This window comes from Gavia stellata, chromosome 1, assembly GCF_030936135.1.
Source record: "Gavia stellata isolate bGavSte3 chromosome 1, bGavSte3.hap2, whole genome shotgun sequence".
Classification (NCBI taxonomy): Eukaryota; Metazoa; Chordata; class Aves; order Gaviiformes; family Gaviidae; genus Gavia; species Gavia stellata.
Genome location: NC_082594.1, coordinates 129,969,687 through 129,985,630, shown reverse-complemented (window position 1 = coordinate 129,985,630; position 15,944 = coordinate 129,969,687). Strand labels below are relative to the sequence as shown.

The 15,944-nt window shown below is 55.4% G+C and overlaps 1 protein-coding gene across 1 annotated transcript; it reads left to right on the top strand.

Moving 5' to 3' along the window:
* The first annotated feature begins 399 nt into the window (after nt 1-399).
* Nucleotides 400-15,418, top strand: GPR156 (G protein-coupled receptor 156). The gene is made up of 9 exons (XM_059822190.1): nt 400-530; nt 3,239-3,375; nt 5,779-5,914; nt 6,750-6,860; nt 7,905-8,030; nt 8,500-8,595; nt 11,402-11,638; nt 13,460-13,618; nt 14,234-15,418. The coding sequence occupies exons 1-9, from the start codon at nt 426-428 to the stop codon at nt 15,416-15,418; spliced, it is 2,292 nt and encodes a 763-aa protein (XP_059678173.1). The 5' UTR covers nt 400-425.
* Nucleotides 15,419-15,944: the final 526 nt, after the last annotated feature.

The window sequence follows — 15,944 nt, the reverse complement described above, 5'->3', positions numbered from 1 at the left end:
GTGGCGAGCTCGGGGTGCTGGGGTGCGACGCTCCGGCTCGGACCAGCACGGCACCTGGTTTCGGCTCTGCAGCTGGGGTGTAGGGGCCAGGGGCCGCCGTGACCCCGGTGTGTGTTGGTTTGCAGGATGGCATAGCAGGGCTCGGGATGCCACCGTGCTCCGCAGGGACCTGCACCCTGTGCTGACTCGCCTCGCTGCAGAGGACACCCTGAGGGACGCCAGGAGGTGGGCGCTCCCCATCCTGGCTCTGGATGTACACAGCATTGCTTTGGGTAAGCTCAGCCTTGGGCTGCCAGGCTCCTTCCCTAAGCCCTGCTGACAGCGGGGAGATCTGGTGTATGCCAAAGGCTTCTTGTTGGAGAAAGCCAACCCTCATCCTTCCGGCAGGGGCGAAGGTGCGGCTGGATGACGGCTGAGGATGTGCTATGGAGCCGGGATTCAACTGCTCTGAGCTCTGTGACGGCAGCTCCAGTTTTGGCAGCCAGGAGCAGCAGCAGCGGATGCTGCAGGAGCTCTGCACTGTCACGGTGGTATGTACAGAGGCGGGGGAGCTCTCTGGGGCATGAGGTTTCCTCTGCAGAAGTGGATTTGGGTGAAGGGATGGAGAGGGGGGCACAGGGGTGCAGCTGCCAAGCAGTCCTGGTCCAGCTGGAGGCTGCACGCTGTCACCACCTGGGATGGCCTCCAAGACAAGCCCTGCCGAGATGACACCCAGCAGTTAGGCAGAAGGTGAGGAAGCAGCCACGGCAGCCAAGTTGTGTCAAGCAGCCCTCCTGTGTGTCAGCCGGCGTGACAGCCACTTAGGAGTGGCCTGGGATGGCATCCTCTGCCCTTGACCATTCCCATCCCCTGGAACTTCAAAGTGCTTTTCAAATATGAATAGAGCAGGATTTAATTAAAAGTCATCATCTGTAATAAATGGTACCTCCCCGCCACCACTAAGCCAGTAGAAATGACACCGGGATGCACTTAGTTGCAGTTGGCTCCGCATGAGGCTGCTGGATGGACCAGCGAGGCTTGGCCCGCTCAGCTCTCCACCACGTCCTGCACGACCACGGGCCTTTAATTAGAAGACCGTAAGCTGCTTGGCTCCCCTGGCTCTGGCAGCTGCCTTACAATTAATACTCCCCCTGCTAGGGCCAGGATTTATTCCGCTCAGCGGGAAGTGAAGCGCTCCATCAACTTCAAGTAGCATCAACATCCAGGGAGGCAGCGGTCGGGGCGTTGGGGGGGTGTGTTCGGAAAGGAAAGGTGGAGACCACAGGGGTGTTTCTGATCCCTGGGCAGTTGCTGGGAAGAGGGTGCAGTAACATGTTCGGCAGCAGCCGGAGGTGGAAAGATACTGCTGGTGGCTGCAGCTGGGAGCGAAGTGTGAGAGCCCCAGGATGCTGAGTCCGCCCTGCTCACCTTACTGGCAAAAGCGGGGTGTTACCCTTGGGCTCGACCAGGAAGGACGCAGAAATAGGATGGCATTGCAGCCTTGTACCGGCCCTGAGCAGCCCCGTCAGCCCTTCCGAGCTCCAGGCAGGTGGGAAGATGGCCCTGGTTCGTGCTGAATGATGGGGTTTTTGTACAGCGAGTCCTGGTGTAAGGGGAGGGGGACCGACCTGGCTGACCATCTCCACTCTCTGGTGTGATATTCATTTCCCAGAGAGCCAAAAGACCCCCCAGGGGATGGGGAGAGGGAAGAGGAGGTGGGAAGCAGTTTGCGGGAGGGAGGTGAATATCTCCCCAGGGATCCCTCCACGCTGCTGCAAAGAGGGGGTTGAGCTGTGCGTGCAGCTGCATCCCAGCATAAGGCAGCAGCAGCAGCAGCTCTCGACTCACTGTCTCTCCCAGCCAGGGGTTTGCCTTCCGCAGCAGCCCTGCGACCAGGGCGGCCAGGAGCCCACGGATCAGCCACGCTTGCATGGCAGTGACACATTTTTGTTTTAAGAATTACGTGTTGGCTCTAATTCTCCAAGCTGTGCCTTGTTCTCGCTCGCCCAGAGGAGATGGAGCCCGGCTGGGGAAGAGGGAGATGAGGCATCGGCTTGAAACGACTGCCTTACTTCTCCCTGCAGATTTATTTCTAGCAAGGCTGGAAGCAGAAACTGCTCAGACCTTGAAGGAAGAATTGGGAATTTGGGGCAGTGGCAGTTGTTGGAAAAATAGTCTTCTGCCGTAGAAATTGGGTGCAGGTGAACTGGAATACCTGAGAAAGGACTTAGCACCAGAGAAGTTCGTGAGGAGGTGTGTGATCCCAGCTCAGTCCCTGTCCTCCTCCTTCCCCTTCAAGGGGATGCACCAGCAGTTAAATAAAAGTAATTCTTTTTTAAAGAGGAAAAAAAAAAAAGATGTCAGTAACATGCACACATAGTATGTGTGAATGAACCCACACATGCACGCCCTGTTAAAAATGTTGGAGTATTTTAGATTCGCAGCGGAAATAAGTTTCTTGTTTCACGTAGGATCATATTATCCATCCTAAGTTAATAGGGAGATAACAGAGAATATTTTTAAATGGGGATTTAAAACCATAAGGCCGCTTGTGTGCAAGGAGAGAGGTGCCTCTGTCATACCCGCTTTGGGAGTGTCCCTCAAAAGCCAGTTCTCAGCTGATGTCTACCTAGGACCAAGTTAGTTTCCAACCAGCTGGGAGACGGGCGGAGTCCAGCGCGGTGTGTCACTGCATAACGCATCTGAAAAACGCTGTCCCGCTCCCTTTTCTGTGTTTTCTGCACCGACTGGCAGCTCTGCTGCTGGCTCCCAGTCACATCAGCCGGCTGGTTGGTTATCTGCTGCATGTAGGGGTAAGGGTGGGAGCCAAGGATGCCCTACCCAACTTTCCAAAGAAGCGTGCTACAAACTGGGGTACTGTGAGGTCCTTCTCCAGAGGTTTCTTTCCAGAGAAGGACAGCGGTGAACCGTTGCCCATTTTCCCCTCTCCCACAGCCAGGGCTGTCTGAGGTTTATGAGTGGCTCGTATGGCTTCATTATGTGTTTGGCTAGTTGGCCATAAGAGGAGGGCTCCCGTACCGTCCTCTCTTCCTGTGCGCTCAGCAAGTGGCAGAGTATGTGTCCTGTCTACACACATCTCCTTAGCCCTGCCAGCGGGTCTTGCTCTAGTGCCAGGGTGGCTGCTCATGAGGAGGGGTTTGGGAGATGTGGTTTTGAGTCCTTTCTGGCTGAGCAGGAGCACTCGTGGGAGTGACCATGCCAGCGATGTCTTCCTCCTCATCCCTTTTGCCTCCCCCAGACATCTTCTGACCGCAGTGGGAAGAGCTCCCCGTCCTTCTCTGCTGCTCTGCTGGGAGTTGTGTGGACATTCCTGACCGGAGGAGTCCTGCTAGCACTCTTCTTTCTTGTCTTCACAATTCGCTTCAGGAAAAACAGGTAAGGGCTTCTCTCTTCTGCCATGAGAGCTCCCCCGAGCTGGGGCAGCGGGGTCGGGCTCCTTCAAGGCCAGGCTCTGAGCTGATGGCCGGCTAAGGATCAGGAGGGTACAAGCCTGAAGGAGCATCACAGGGCGAGCAAGGGCAATGCCAGGGATATTGCAGCTTTCCCCATCACACCCAGTGTTGATCGCTGGTGGAGACAGTCCTGCTTGGACTGCTCCCTTCCTCCCCAAGTCAGAGAGCTCTGAACAGGACAAAGCATGGATGCCCTCCGGCGTAGCAGAGGCAGCAGTGCATGATCTCATCCCGAAGGTGCTATTCAATAAAACCATAACCAGGAGTGAGCAGAAAGAGAGCTCCTCTCCTTCCCCACTCCACAGTCTCGAGCGCATCACTTTGAGCAGCATAGCTCCATGAGCAAAGCCATCATGCTCTCCACAATGCGCACATGTCCGTCCTGCTGTTGGGCCACTCGTGGTTTGAAGATATTGCTAACCTTTTTTGATCTTGGTGGTTGTCCATGTTGGTGGGGAACATGATCTCCATTGGTGAGAGAAGCTGGTGGTGAAGTGCAGGCTTTCCTTGGTGCTGTTCAGTCTGCACAAAGGATGTAAAAAAAAAAGTCCTGCTCCCCTGAATGCAGCATAAATCAAGCAAAAGGCTCAGCAGTTCCTCGTAGCTCAAACTGTCTCTGCCAGCGCTTAGCCTTCCTCAGCAATTCTGGATGTCTCACCTGCCTCCTTGCCACCTTCTCCTCAGCTTCATTGGTCCATTGGTCTCTCAACTGCTTCCCCCATAGAGATGCATCCCTCTCCCAAGCTTCACCTGGCAAAGCCTTTGTGCTCCACGTGCTGTTGGTTTGTAGAGAGGTGCTCCTGTGTGCAGCCCGGGCTGCTGCTGTTCCAGCGCTCTGGTTGTGTTAAGGCTTCTTACAACCACCATACAGCCAGGAGGGTCCTGCTCGTAAGGGTTTATCTCGAGCCCCGTGCCTGCTGCGGTGCAGTAGCTGCATGACCTGCATCCCGGTCTCAAGCACTTGATTTACTGAAGCAGAGTGGTGTTGAGGACGGTGGCCACCTTAATTGATTACCAAATTATTTAGGTCCCTGAAGATAATTCTCAGACTGAAGCTGTAATGAATGTACGTTATTTATTTGCACTGCAGCAAATAAATACGGGTCTGCATTCTCAACTCAGGAGTGCAAAGGAGATCTTTTTCAGCATGCAGCTGAGAGGGTGAGCTGATAAATGTCTCTCTGCGCAGGCTGAGGCATGGTGAGGAAGGCAAGGAGGGAGAGAGCCAGGTTGAATCCCAGGCTCTGTGTGCGAGGCAGCAAGCCAGGAAGGAGCTCAAGGGTAGAGAAATGCAATGACTTAGCAGCAGATTGAAGGGATGGAGCTATGCAGGGGGATGGCAGGAGCTACAGCTTTCGCTTGATGGGCTTGCTGGAGAAGGGTGGCAGGTCGGGGGAGATTGGTGGGTCAATTCTCCCCTCCCTAAACACAGTTATAGGATTATGAATGATGGGGTGAAATTACAGAGGGGAAGTTGTAATGTGAACGTTGTTGGCAGCTTCCTGAAGTTGAGACTGTGCTGAGGGTGGAGGTATCTCCTCAAAGGAAGGAGCAGTGGAAGGAGCCTGTTCCTGGAGGCATTTGTAGCTGCTGTACCCAAAGCTTACTGCTGGGGACGGTTGCCCCAGGCTGCATTGGTGAGGTTTTCCACTTCTGCCCCTTTACAGCAGAGTACAGTGGAGGAAGATGTCGGCCTTGAACCTGGGGGGCTGAGATGGGCGCTGCGCTGTATGCCACCTGCGTGACCATGGGGCATTGCTTCCCCTGGCTCTGCGGGGATGCATGGCTGCAGCGCGTGCTGGCGCCGCTGCACAGCTTTGCATGCCTGGCACGGGCACTGGTAGCAGAGACACCTGACTGTGGTGACCTTGTCTGCTTTGCTGCTAAAAGCCCATGGCTTCCCACAGTTCTGTCCATAAAGATGCTGGCTGAAGCTGCCCCAGGGATGCTTTTCTGTGCCGCAGACCCGTGCAGGGCATGGAGGTGCCATGGAGTAAGCCTGGTACCCGTCTGTTTCGGGGAGGAGGGATCTTGGTGTCCCACAGGAGTGTCAGGGTAGGGCAAAATGAATACTTTAAGAATAGTGAAGCACGCCAGCAATACAGGGGAGAGGATGGGGTATGCACCATGGAGGGGATGGGGTATGCACCATGGAGCAATGGCTGAGGTTTTGGAGGAGCTGTGAACAGCAGGGGCTGGGGGGGGGACAACAGCGTGTCAGCACTCCTTATGGCCATCATCATCCCTGTAAGGGTACCTTGCCCCTGTGCTGCCAGGTTGTGACGCTCAGTAACTGTCACCACCTTCCCTGCTTTGTTTCCTGGAGGATCGTGAAGATGTCCAGCCCCAATCTGAACATTGTGACCCTGCTGGGCAGTGCCTTGACTTACACTAGTGCCTACCTCTTTGGGATTCAGGAGCAGAGCCTGCCGTCCGGAGACTCGGTGGAAAAGCTTATTCAGGTTAGCAGGGGGGTTTGCTGGGACGGGTGCCTTCACACACACGCACACGTGCAGGTACATGCATGTTTGTACGTGCTCTCTCTTAGCTGCAGCCTGTCGCCACCTTGCTGCTGGGCGCATTTGACCAGGCTGTGGTTTCCACATACGCAAAATGCAACCAGATGCTTTCCGTCTGAACGGCCTTCCCTGTTTGTGCAAACCACAGCCGTATCGGGGCGGGGGGAGGCAAGGCAGGTCCCCAGGGGAGAGTGCAGCGGCTGCGGCAGCTGCCTCATGGGCAGACAGGCTGCTGGGCTTGTAAAAGTGCAACAGGGAGAGGGGAGCCTGAAGGGTGATAGGATCCTCCACACAACCACCGCCCGATGTGGCACAGGTGCCACGAGGTTGCAGGTGAGGCTTTTTGGCTGGGGCAGCCACCCCACCAGACCGGGGACTGAGCATGCACCCGGGTGGGAGAGTGGGACGTGGGAGAGAGCACACCCTGCCGTCCTGCTCAGCCGCTGGGCTGGGGGTAATTAACGGAGATGCCAGTGAGTGATTTATTGGTGCTGGGACCCTCCGTGCCCCTGGCTCTCCCTGCCTGCTCCTCCGACGAGAGCCTCTCGGGCTGGGGAGGAAAAGGCAGGCAGCGGGCATCCCTGCAGAGGAATATGTGCCTTTTAATTTCCTTCACCCTGTGCTCAGCTTTCTAGTATCCGATATGACCCTCCAGAAGCCGGATGACCGTAGACACATCCCCACCCCTCTTTATCGCATCCCTGGGTGGGAGGGTGCGGGGTGTCCCTGCGAGCCCCATGGCTGCCCCGTCAGCCCCCTTGCTCTGCCCCCCCGGCAGGTGCGGCTCTGTCTGCTGTGCGTGGGGACCTCCCTGGTGTTTGGCCCCGTCCTGGGGAAAAGCTGGCGGCTCTACAAGGTGTTCACCCAGCGGGTGCCGGACAAGCGGGTGGTAAGTACACAGCTCCCAGGGGTGGGGGGCAAACTCCCCAAGGGGGTAAACACCAGCAAGTCCCAAAACAGTGCGGGATAGCAGATAAAACCCGCACATGACGGGGATGGGTGCCACAATCACAGGTCTGGTTTCACACCTAGCTGGGCTCGGGCTCCTCATTTATTCCTATGCAACAAGGCAGGAGCTTTTCCACTCCACAGGCAAGTGGGTACCCTGCCAGGCTGCCTGTTCCCCAGCGGAGTTCCAGCCCCATCTCCAAGCGAGGTCTTGTTCTCATTTTACGTCGGCCATGTGCCATCATTATGCCACACACCAGTGTTTGTGTCCAGGTCTGGGCTGATTGTTTTTGCAGGATGAAAATAAACCAGGTATCCTCAAGGGCGTCTGATGTAGGGCCATCCTCAGATGCATCCAATCTCCTCTTGAAGGGAGGGAGGGAGCACTGGGTATTCCTCTCCAGCACTGAAGGAAGGGGATACAGCAGCTGGGAGGGAAATGAGAGCCACCTATATAAATTTGTGCATGTAACAGTGCGCTTACAGCTTTCAGTGGCCACTTTCCAATGGCAAAAAAAGTAAGTCTGAGTTGAAAGGTGAGATGAGAGGGTTTGCAAGGGAACCACCTGCAACGTACCAGCAAGGACTCCCATTCCTGAGGCACTGGGATCTGTGTTAAACTTGCAAAATGATAATCCTACCAGGTTTTTTTCTCCACCCTTTTTGTCTCTGCTTGTGATATGGGCATAAGGGATGATACTTTTGGAAGAGCTGTTTTCTGTCATAGCATTTACCAGCTAGCCACACCTTTGGGGAGGGTTTATACCTGGCCCCAAGCCTGATTAGGTCTCCAAGAGTTTGTGAGCTGGAGACAGAGATCCTGTGGCTGACTTGGATGTAGGTGAGCCACTGGATTCCACGACGGGGGAAGTACTAGGATGAATATGGCCCTTGGAAGAAACAACCAGAAAGATACCCAAGGGGGTGGAGGTTATTGGTGTCCATTTGCCCCCCAAGGTAACGCTTACTTCTTGCGTGTTTGCAGATTATCAAAGACCTCCAGTTGCTGGCAATGGTGGCAGTGTTGGTGCTGGCAGACGCCGTATTGCTCTTGACGTGGGTATTCTCTGATCCAGTCCAGTGTTTCCGAAGCCTCAGCGTCTCACTGCGGGTAAAGGGATGAGGAGGGGCAGTGGAGGGTTGCGCCATGTCCTGTCTGATCTCTGTGGACAACGTTGGTGGATGGTTGGGCGTTTGGAGGTGCTGTTTAAAAAAACAGAAAGAAAAAACAAGTCAGAAAGCCTTCTGGGTGCTCTGGGCTGGGTTTATGTCTGGTCTATTACAGAGATGAGGGTCCACTGTAAAATTTCCAGATCTGTGCAGGTCACCTGGGTGACACAGGAGGGGTCCATGGCATCTGCAGGTGCTTTCAAGAAAGGTTTAACCAGCCCCGTTGGCAGCAGAGTGCCAAAATCTACCTCGCTTTAACCCTCTTCCCCTGGCAGCACCAGCTCTGCCTTTCCTTTTAGGAATTTACAGAGGAGACCTGCTCAGATGCATACACCCGTCTGCCCGTCGGTCTGTGCCTGCTCCCGGGCCGGGGCAGGAGCCTTCACTTCTGCCTTCCCCTTGCCTCCTAGGCGACAGAGAAAGGCATGACCTGCTCAGTGAGCCGGGTGCAGTCCTGCGCATCTCTTTATTCCGATCTTTGGCTCGTTCTCATTTTAGGGTTTAAGGTATGTAACCTCTTCATTGATTCTTGCATTGTATCTTGCCTCATCCCAGTGTCACAACCTAGACTGTTTAGCAGCAGTCGTAGTTTCGCTGCCCTCCCAAGCTACATGCCTATTGCAGATTCCGGCTACTCCTGTTCATCCTGAAAGCCCTCCCATCTCCAGTCCTTCCCAGCTTGACGTTTTCTTGCATTCCCTTATAAAAGCCCTGTTAGCCACTTTTTCCCTGCCTCACCATCTCTTTTACGTACACTGTGCACGTGCTGTCTCTCTAGCTCTATCCCTGCAACCCCCCATGCCTCATCTATCTCCTTCTTAAAACTTGTGTCTTACTGTTTTCTAAAGCACGCTTTTTCCATAAAGCCTCAGATGACCGTCCACCGCAGTGCTGCGCTGTGTGGCTCAGCCCCCGAGTCCTCTCACTCCAAATCAAGGAGGTGCTGATGACAAGTGCTTGGTGCCTACCTTTACAGGATGAGTATCAGCTTAATTACACCACTGAGGTCCACTTTCACTGGTGTAGCTTTGCATGTGGCCGTTCTTATTCCCGCAGAGTTAGTTACACTGATGTAACTATGTAGGTATAATTATCGCTGTAATTATCTGTGGTCTCATGTGTCTCTGGGTTGGCAGAGGTTGGACGCGTTTCAGAAAGCTGATGTTGATGAAGCTTGTGAGATCACAGCCTTTCTTTGGGAATGGCTCCATCTCTGTGTGCAGTACAGGCAGTTCCTTTCTGACTCACTGTAATACAATACTCATTGACCATCTACGCAAAATCGTAGGAAAAAGAGCAGAAAGAGACCTCACGACACGGCCAAGTCCTTCTCCTCCCTACACTTCATTTTAAAGACATTAGTCTAGTCTGTCCTTAAAAGTCCTTTGGTGCTAGTGATTGCAGGCGTTCCCTGGGCTTTCAGTGCTGTGTCTCCACCTCTGATTTTGTCTGCAGTTTGTGTTAGGGTTTAGACAGGTAACGCCTTTGCCTACAGCTCCTACAAACTGCTTTTTGGAATAAAACATCCCCATTCCCAGTCACAAGTGCTCTTTGTTAGCGTTGCGTTGAACCTGACCCTGATCCTGTCTACCTACTGGGGGTCATGGAGTTATTTCTTTAGTGGTTTCTCTGGAGTTAATCTGGATTTACAGTAACGTGAGAGTAGGCTCTATCTCTGCATGTACGTAGCACTTGTCTTCCACGGCATTAATGTGCTCAGCCCTTTGTGAAGCCTCTCAGTGTATTATCCTGATTTTACTGGCACAGAGCAATGAACAGAAATGACTTGCCAAAGACATGCCTGGAATTAGGAGCAAAGTCCTCTGCTCAAGATTAAAACAAACGAACAAACAAACAAAAAACTTAGTCCTGTGCTCACTGAAAGTCCTAGTTTGCCAGAAGGTAGTGCTGTTGTCTGTGTCCCAGATAGACTATATGAATTTTAAATGGGACTTTGGTGCTGGTTTTTTTCTTGCTTAGGGATTAGGAGTTGGTTTGCTATTGGGCCATGTATTTGGAGGTGCCCCATGGTGAATGTGGTTATGATCCAGTGCAGATCCTACGAAGCAGGGTCGGGCATCAGCCTAGTTCCCAGCAAGGCAGGTCTCACTATTACAACCCTCCCTTGAGAATTCATGGTGCTCTGAAGTTGGGAGTCTCACCAAAGACCGTGGACATGAACCTCTCTTGCCTGTAAGAGTGTCCCTCCAGACCCTAGCCCTGGCAGTGGCCATCGCAGTCATCAAGCACGGAGGGGTCCAGAAAGGTCTACAAAACATCCGCACCACAGGTCACAAAGCACTTCTTGATGCCCAAATAACAATTTAATGTCTCATAGTAAAAGGCCAACAGTTGCACTTACTGGGTAGCACAGGAATAACGTAAGAGTCATGTTCCCTGTATTCTGGGTCCTTGCAGGAGCAGGGATTTTGTTAAATGGTATTTCCAAATGATCCTGAAGGCAGACCATGCCCTGCGCTACAGAGGCGGGCAAAAAATACTCGGTGTTTCCTGCCAATGTGCCCTGGGGAGGGAGGGATTCAGCCTGCCGGGTAGTTTAATCCTGAGTACACTGGAAAGATGCACGCGTGGGACACTTGAGGGGCAGCGCGGTGAGGAAGCCTGTTCTGAAACAGCCGATCTGCTCCCGGGGAGGGAGGGCCTCTGTGTACGGAGCACTTCTCTAGCCCCTTTCACCGCTGCTAGAGTCAGGCAGGAAATGGGAGAAGAATTGCACCCTGTAGTTTCCTGGATTTCTATTTAGAGGCACCAACTACATCCTCTTCCCTCCAGTCTAAATCTCCACTTCTTCTGCCTTGCTTTTTCCTTCTGAATGTCCTTCTGAATCTCCTTCCTGCTCCTTCAGAGGTATGACGTTGCTCCTTGATGGCACCCCACCACTGCATCCCCACAGGGACCTCCGTCTCTTGTCTGTCCGTCTTTGCTGCTCCAGCTCCAGACTGCCCAAGGGGAGGTTTTCACGCCTTGCCTCTCCTGGCCGTGCCCTGCTCCGTGGCATCGCCTCCCGACCTGACCCTCAGCTCCCCGCAGCCCTCGGTTGGGACCCCCATGGCCCACCAGCACCTTCGTTCCTGCCCTCTCTCCCCAGCCCCACTTCTGACCTGCAGCAGCGTGCCGGGCATTTGCTGTGGCATCACCACCGCACGCTGAAGGTCTGCATTGTAGATCAAAGAGCATTAATTAGGATTGCGCTGAGTGTATCTGAGCTCACTGGGCTTGGTATGAGGTGGGGGTTGACATCATCAGGCTGTAATTTTCCACACTCTGGAAACCTCTTTTTTCTGCTTCCAGAGTATCCTCCTGCTGTATGGGACCTACTTGGCCGGTCTGACCGACAACGTCAGCTCCCCGCCAGTCAACCAATCCTTGACACTCATCGTCGGGGTCAACCTCGTTTTCCTGGCTGCCAGCACTGTCTGCTTAGTTCATCGTTTCTTCCGCGCTTGGCACAACTTGCTGTTTGGTTTTACCTCTGGAGGCATCTTCGTGTGTACAACCACGATCAACTGCTTCATCTTTGTCCCACAGGTATGCTGCCACCTCTGTCTGGCCACCTGGCTGGAAATGGGCACGTTTTCGGAGTTTAACAACAGCAGCCGTGTGGGCCAAAGCACTTATTTTCCTGCCTCTTCCCCCAAATGCTCGGGCTCACCTGCGCAGCTCATCCTCCAAGCCCCCGGTGGCACTGCTTCCCCAAGCAAGTCCCCTAAGTCTCCAAGGAGTGCAGGCGCGTTGCAGAGCTGCTGCTCAGAAACCCTCCTGCAAGAGCATGCCACGGGTGGCAGCCACACAGTGGACACACGTGATGACGTGGGGGCTGCTGCCCTCCTCCTCCTCCATGTGGGTGGTCGGTTTCATGCAGTTGTCCTCTCCTCATACGCCACACGCCTGCTCCCACCGAGGGTTTCCGCCCATGGCAGGGATGGAGCCAGGCTCTGGCCATCCAGATGGCCTCACCAGGCTCAGAGGCTTTATGGTGGTCTCCAGGGGAGGCTGTCCTCCTCTGCGCTCTTGGAGAAGGAAGCTGGGCTTTGCCGCAAGTGAGGAGGAGGATGCAGAGATGTTTGAAGGAAGCCTTTTGTGGTGAGGCGACGCTCTTCTGCTTCCCATGTCCTCCAGGAGCTGCCTGGTGTGCCTGGCCACGATGTTAGTGGGGAAAAATGCTCCCATTGTTACTGGGAGAGGAAACAGTTGTTTACTCAGTTTAATGTTTAGAGGGATGTTTGGGCTCAAGGAAATGAGGTGAGAAAAGGAGGAAGAGGTGAAGCTGAAGAAAGAGCACATCTGTGCAAGAGAGGGCTCGGGGGATCTCACCAATGTGTATAAATACTGATGGGGGTGGAGTAGGGAAGGGGGAGCCAGACTCTTCTCAGTGGTGTCCACTGACGGGACAGGGGACAATGGGCACCAACTGAAACACAGGAAATTCTATTTAAACATCAGAAAAAGGTTTTTTTTTTTCTGTGAAAGTTGTAAAGCACTGGAGCAGGTTGCTCAGAGAGGTTGTGGAGCCTCCATCCTTGGAGATACTCCAGACCCAGATGGACACGGTCCTGGGCAGCCTGCTCCAGCTGACCTTGCTTGAGCAGGGTGGTTGAACTGGATGATTTGTAGAGGTCCTACCTCAGTTGATGCAGTGTAATGGCAGAGTCCCAACCCACTAGATGAGCAGCCCTTGGGAGCAGAATCCAAATGTCCTCTGACAAGCACCAAGCCTGCTGGCGATGCTCTGCCAAGCGCGAGGTCTCTCGGAGTGAGGGCAGAGGAGCTGATGGGCTGTACTTGCACTCTGCCTGTACCATTTTTCTGCTGTAGCCTGGGGGCCTTGAACTTTTTATTTAACTTGGATCTTTTAATTCATGAACTTGTTTTTCCTAATGGGCTTGCTCTTTTATTGCTCATTTGAGATCGATAAGCAGCTGGAGCTGGGCTGCGCAAGGCTTCCCCGCAGACACCAGATGAGAAAACAGATACTAAACATTGCTGGTTTTCAGCTTGGCACCGGTGATTCGGGGATAAGGAGGCGTGCGTGACACTGTCTTTGTCTGTCACGGAGTCAGGGAGGGGGGAGAAGAGGGAGGGGGCTTTTACAGCGCGCTTAGAGCCCTCTCTGCGTTAAAAGCTGGAGCCAGGGACAGGGTAGGGCTCAGATGGGTGGGAGGCTCCAAGTGACACTGCAGCCCCTCGCTCAGCCGTCTCTCACCACCCATCTCTGCTCCTCCATCACACCCTGCCTTTGTCTCCCCTTCTCCGTCCCTTTGTCTCCTTTGAGCTCAAGCTGCGCCTGCCTCCCCCATGTCGGCAGGGGCTGTGCGTGCTGCGCCAATAAAGCCCTCTTCTACTCCCCAGCTCAAGCAGTGGAAAGCCTTTGAAGAAGAAAGCCAAACCGTGAGCCACATGGCAAAATATTTCACCAGCCCAAGCAGGAGCTGCCGCTCGGTGTACAGCGAGGAGCAGCTCTACCAGCTGATAGGGGAGAAAAACTCCATGAAGCAGCTGCTCACTGAGGTACGGGGCTCTGCCGGTCCCCCTTGGCTGCGCCAGCTTCTCCCCTTCCTTTTTGTGGGCTGAAGGCTTTGCAGGGTGGGAAGCCCTTCCTTACGCCATGGTCTGCACTGGCACTCCCCCTCTGGCCTCTTCCCTCTGGAGGGGAAGAGCTGCTTTGTTTTGTCACATCACTCTGCACCCCAAAGCGCCAAAATTTAGGCATAATCTGGAGGGTTTAAAAAAAACATGGAGGGAGAAGAGCAGGAGAGCCTGGTTCCCACAGCCCAGTCAAACATGGTTAATTTAGAGGGGAGATGCTCTGTCTCAGGAAAGCCCCCAGCCTCCTGCTCTCGTGCCTGCATTGCATGGGCGGGAGCACCCTGGCTTGGAGAGCCGCCTGCCGCGGTGCCTCCCTTCCTGCACTCGCATCTGGGGGACTCCGGGGTGCTCCGGGGGAGGACGAGGTCATACGCGCTGCCGGTTTGGCTCTTGCAGGCCTGCCGCTGCGCTGCCTCAGAGCACCTCTCCGTGCGGAGAGGGGCGGTTTGTTTTCTGGCAGCGCCTGCTTCCAAATCGGCGGTGTTTTCGTACCCTCTGCCCGCCCCGCGCTTGACAGGCGTTATTTGTTTGACGCAGAAAAACGCCGTGATCGAAAGCCTGCAGGAGCAAGTGAGCAGCGCCAAGGAGAAGCTGATGAGGCTGATGTCTGGGGAAAGCGGCTACGACCCCCATGCGCCACCGGCACCTCCCTGCACCCAGAGTGCGGGGCAGCACGGGGATGCACCGGGGGACCGCTGCCCTCCGGATCCGGAGCGAGACGAGTGGCAGCCTCCCTGCTTGCTGGGTACACTGCCTCTTTGCAGCGATGCTGAGGACCTCCAGAAACATGTGAGCCACGAGCCTGTTTGTTCTCGGGCACTGCTTTTTGACATGGGGGTCAGCCTTGAACGTGGCCTGAAAGACATCCAGGAACATGGGATGCCTGTGGGGCAGGGGCAGGCTCCGGAGCAGCTCCCCGGCCAGGACTTCTCAGCTGGCGTGACCTGGGAGTCGTTCCCCAAAGTCAGCTACGTGAGCAGCGAGAAGCTGCGGGAAATCTTGCAAGAGCTGAGCCTGGATGGCAAAACCTACAGCCCGACCTTACCTGCGGGGCCCCCACACGGCAGCCAGGGCCCGCCAGGCAAGCAGGGAGGAACATGGAGGGCCCAGGAGGGCTACCCAGGCATCCGCACGCCCCTCAGCCCCTACCTGGCGAGGCGGCGGCGGAGGATCCCATTGCCCCCCACCTCCACTGGCTTCTCCGGACATGTGTCCCTTCGTGCCAGCCGCAGGGTGAAGGAGGCAGACGGCTGGGGCCATGGGGAGTCGGCACCTAGGTCACTGGGGAGGGAAGAGGAGATGGCTGGCGGAGGACTCCTTCACCCACCAGCACCATCCCCTCCAGCCATCCCTGGGGAGGTCTGCCTCCAGCCAGAGGGATGGCCAGGATGGCTGGAGTCCCAGGGCACTTCCCCATGCATCCCACGGGAGCAGCGGCGGCGGCAGCAAGGCACCCCGAGGGGACCCGCTGAGCCCTCCCTGCGCTCGCTGTACTATTACCCGGACTCTGACTCCAGCAGCAGCAGCTCCGAGGAGATGTTTCACGGCTGCCACCGGCCCTGCTGCGAGGTCTGCTTCCAGAGCCCGCGTGGCTCTCTGGGCAGCAGTAGCACGGACACGGACACAGAGCCCAGCAGCTGCGCGGACCACCGGACAGAGCATCACGGTGGGCCCCAGCCCGTGGTGAATTTTAAAGAAGATCTGAAGCCCACCTTTGTGTGACTGGGAGCACCCCTGCCTCAAAGGGAAGTGCACTCCCGCCCCCCCCGAAACGCTGCACATTTTCAGCAATGCTAAAGCCACGCGTCCCTCCGAGGGATGTGTCTCTGGCGTCTGGGGGTCGGGAATAAATCTTGCCCTGCTCAGGGTTGCTGTGCCAGCCCCAGCCTGGTCAGCGGTGACTGCAGACTGTGTTTGGCTGAGAGGTGGTTGGCAGCACTCGGGGAGGTGGCGGTGGTTTTGTCCCGGCTGCTCCGGGCAGCTGCCTGTGCCCCACAGATACCACATCCATCCCTCCCGGTGCCGGCAGCAGAAAGACTGGGGCTGGGTGGCGTGCGAGAGCCCAAACTTCATCATCTCAGAGGGCTTTCCCTGTGAGCGTTGGGTGATTCGCACCAGTGGGGAGCAGCACCGCATCTCAGAAACGTGTAGCTTGTTGCACACGGCAGACAGACAGACGTACAGAGGACTCCTTCCCCAAGGCTGCCGATGCTGAGCCTCCCACCAGCATCACGTCCAGCTGGAGATG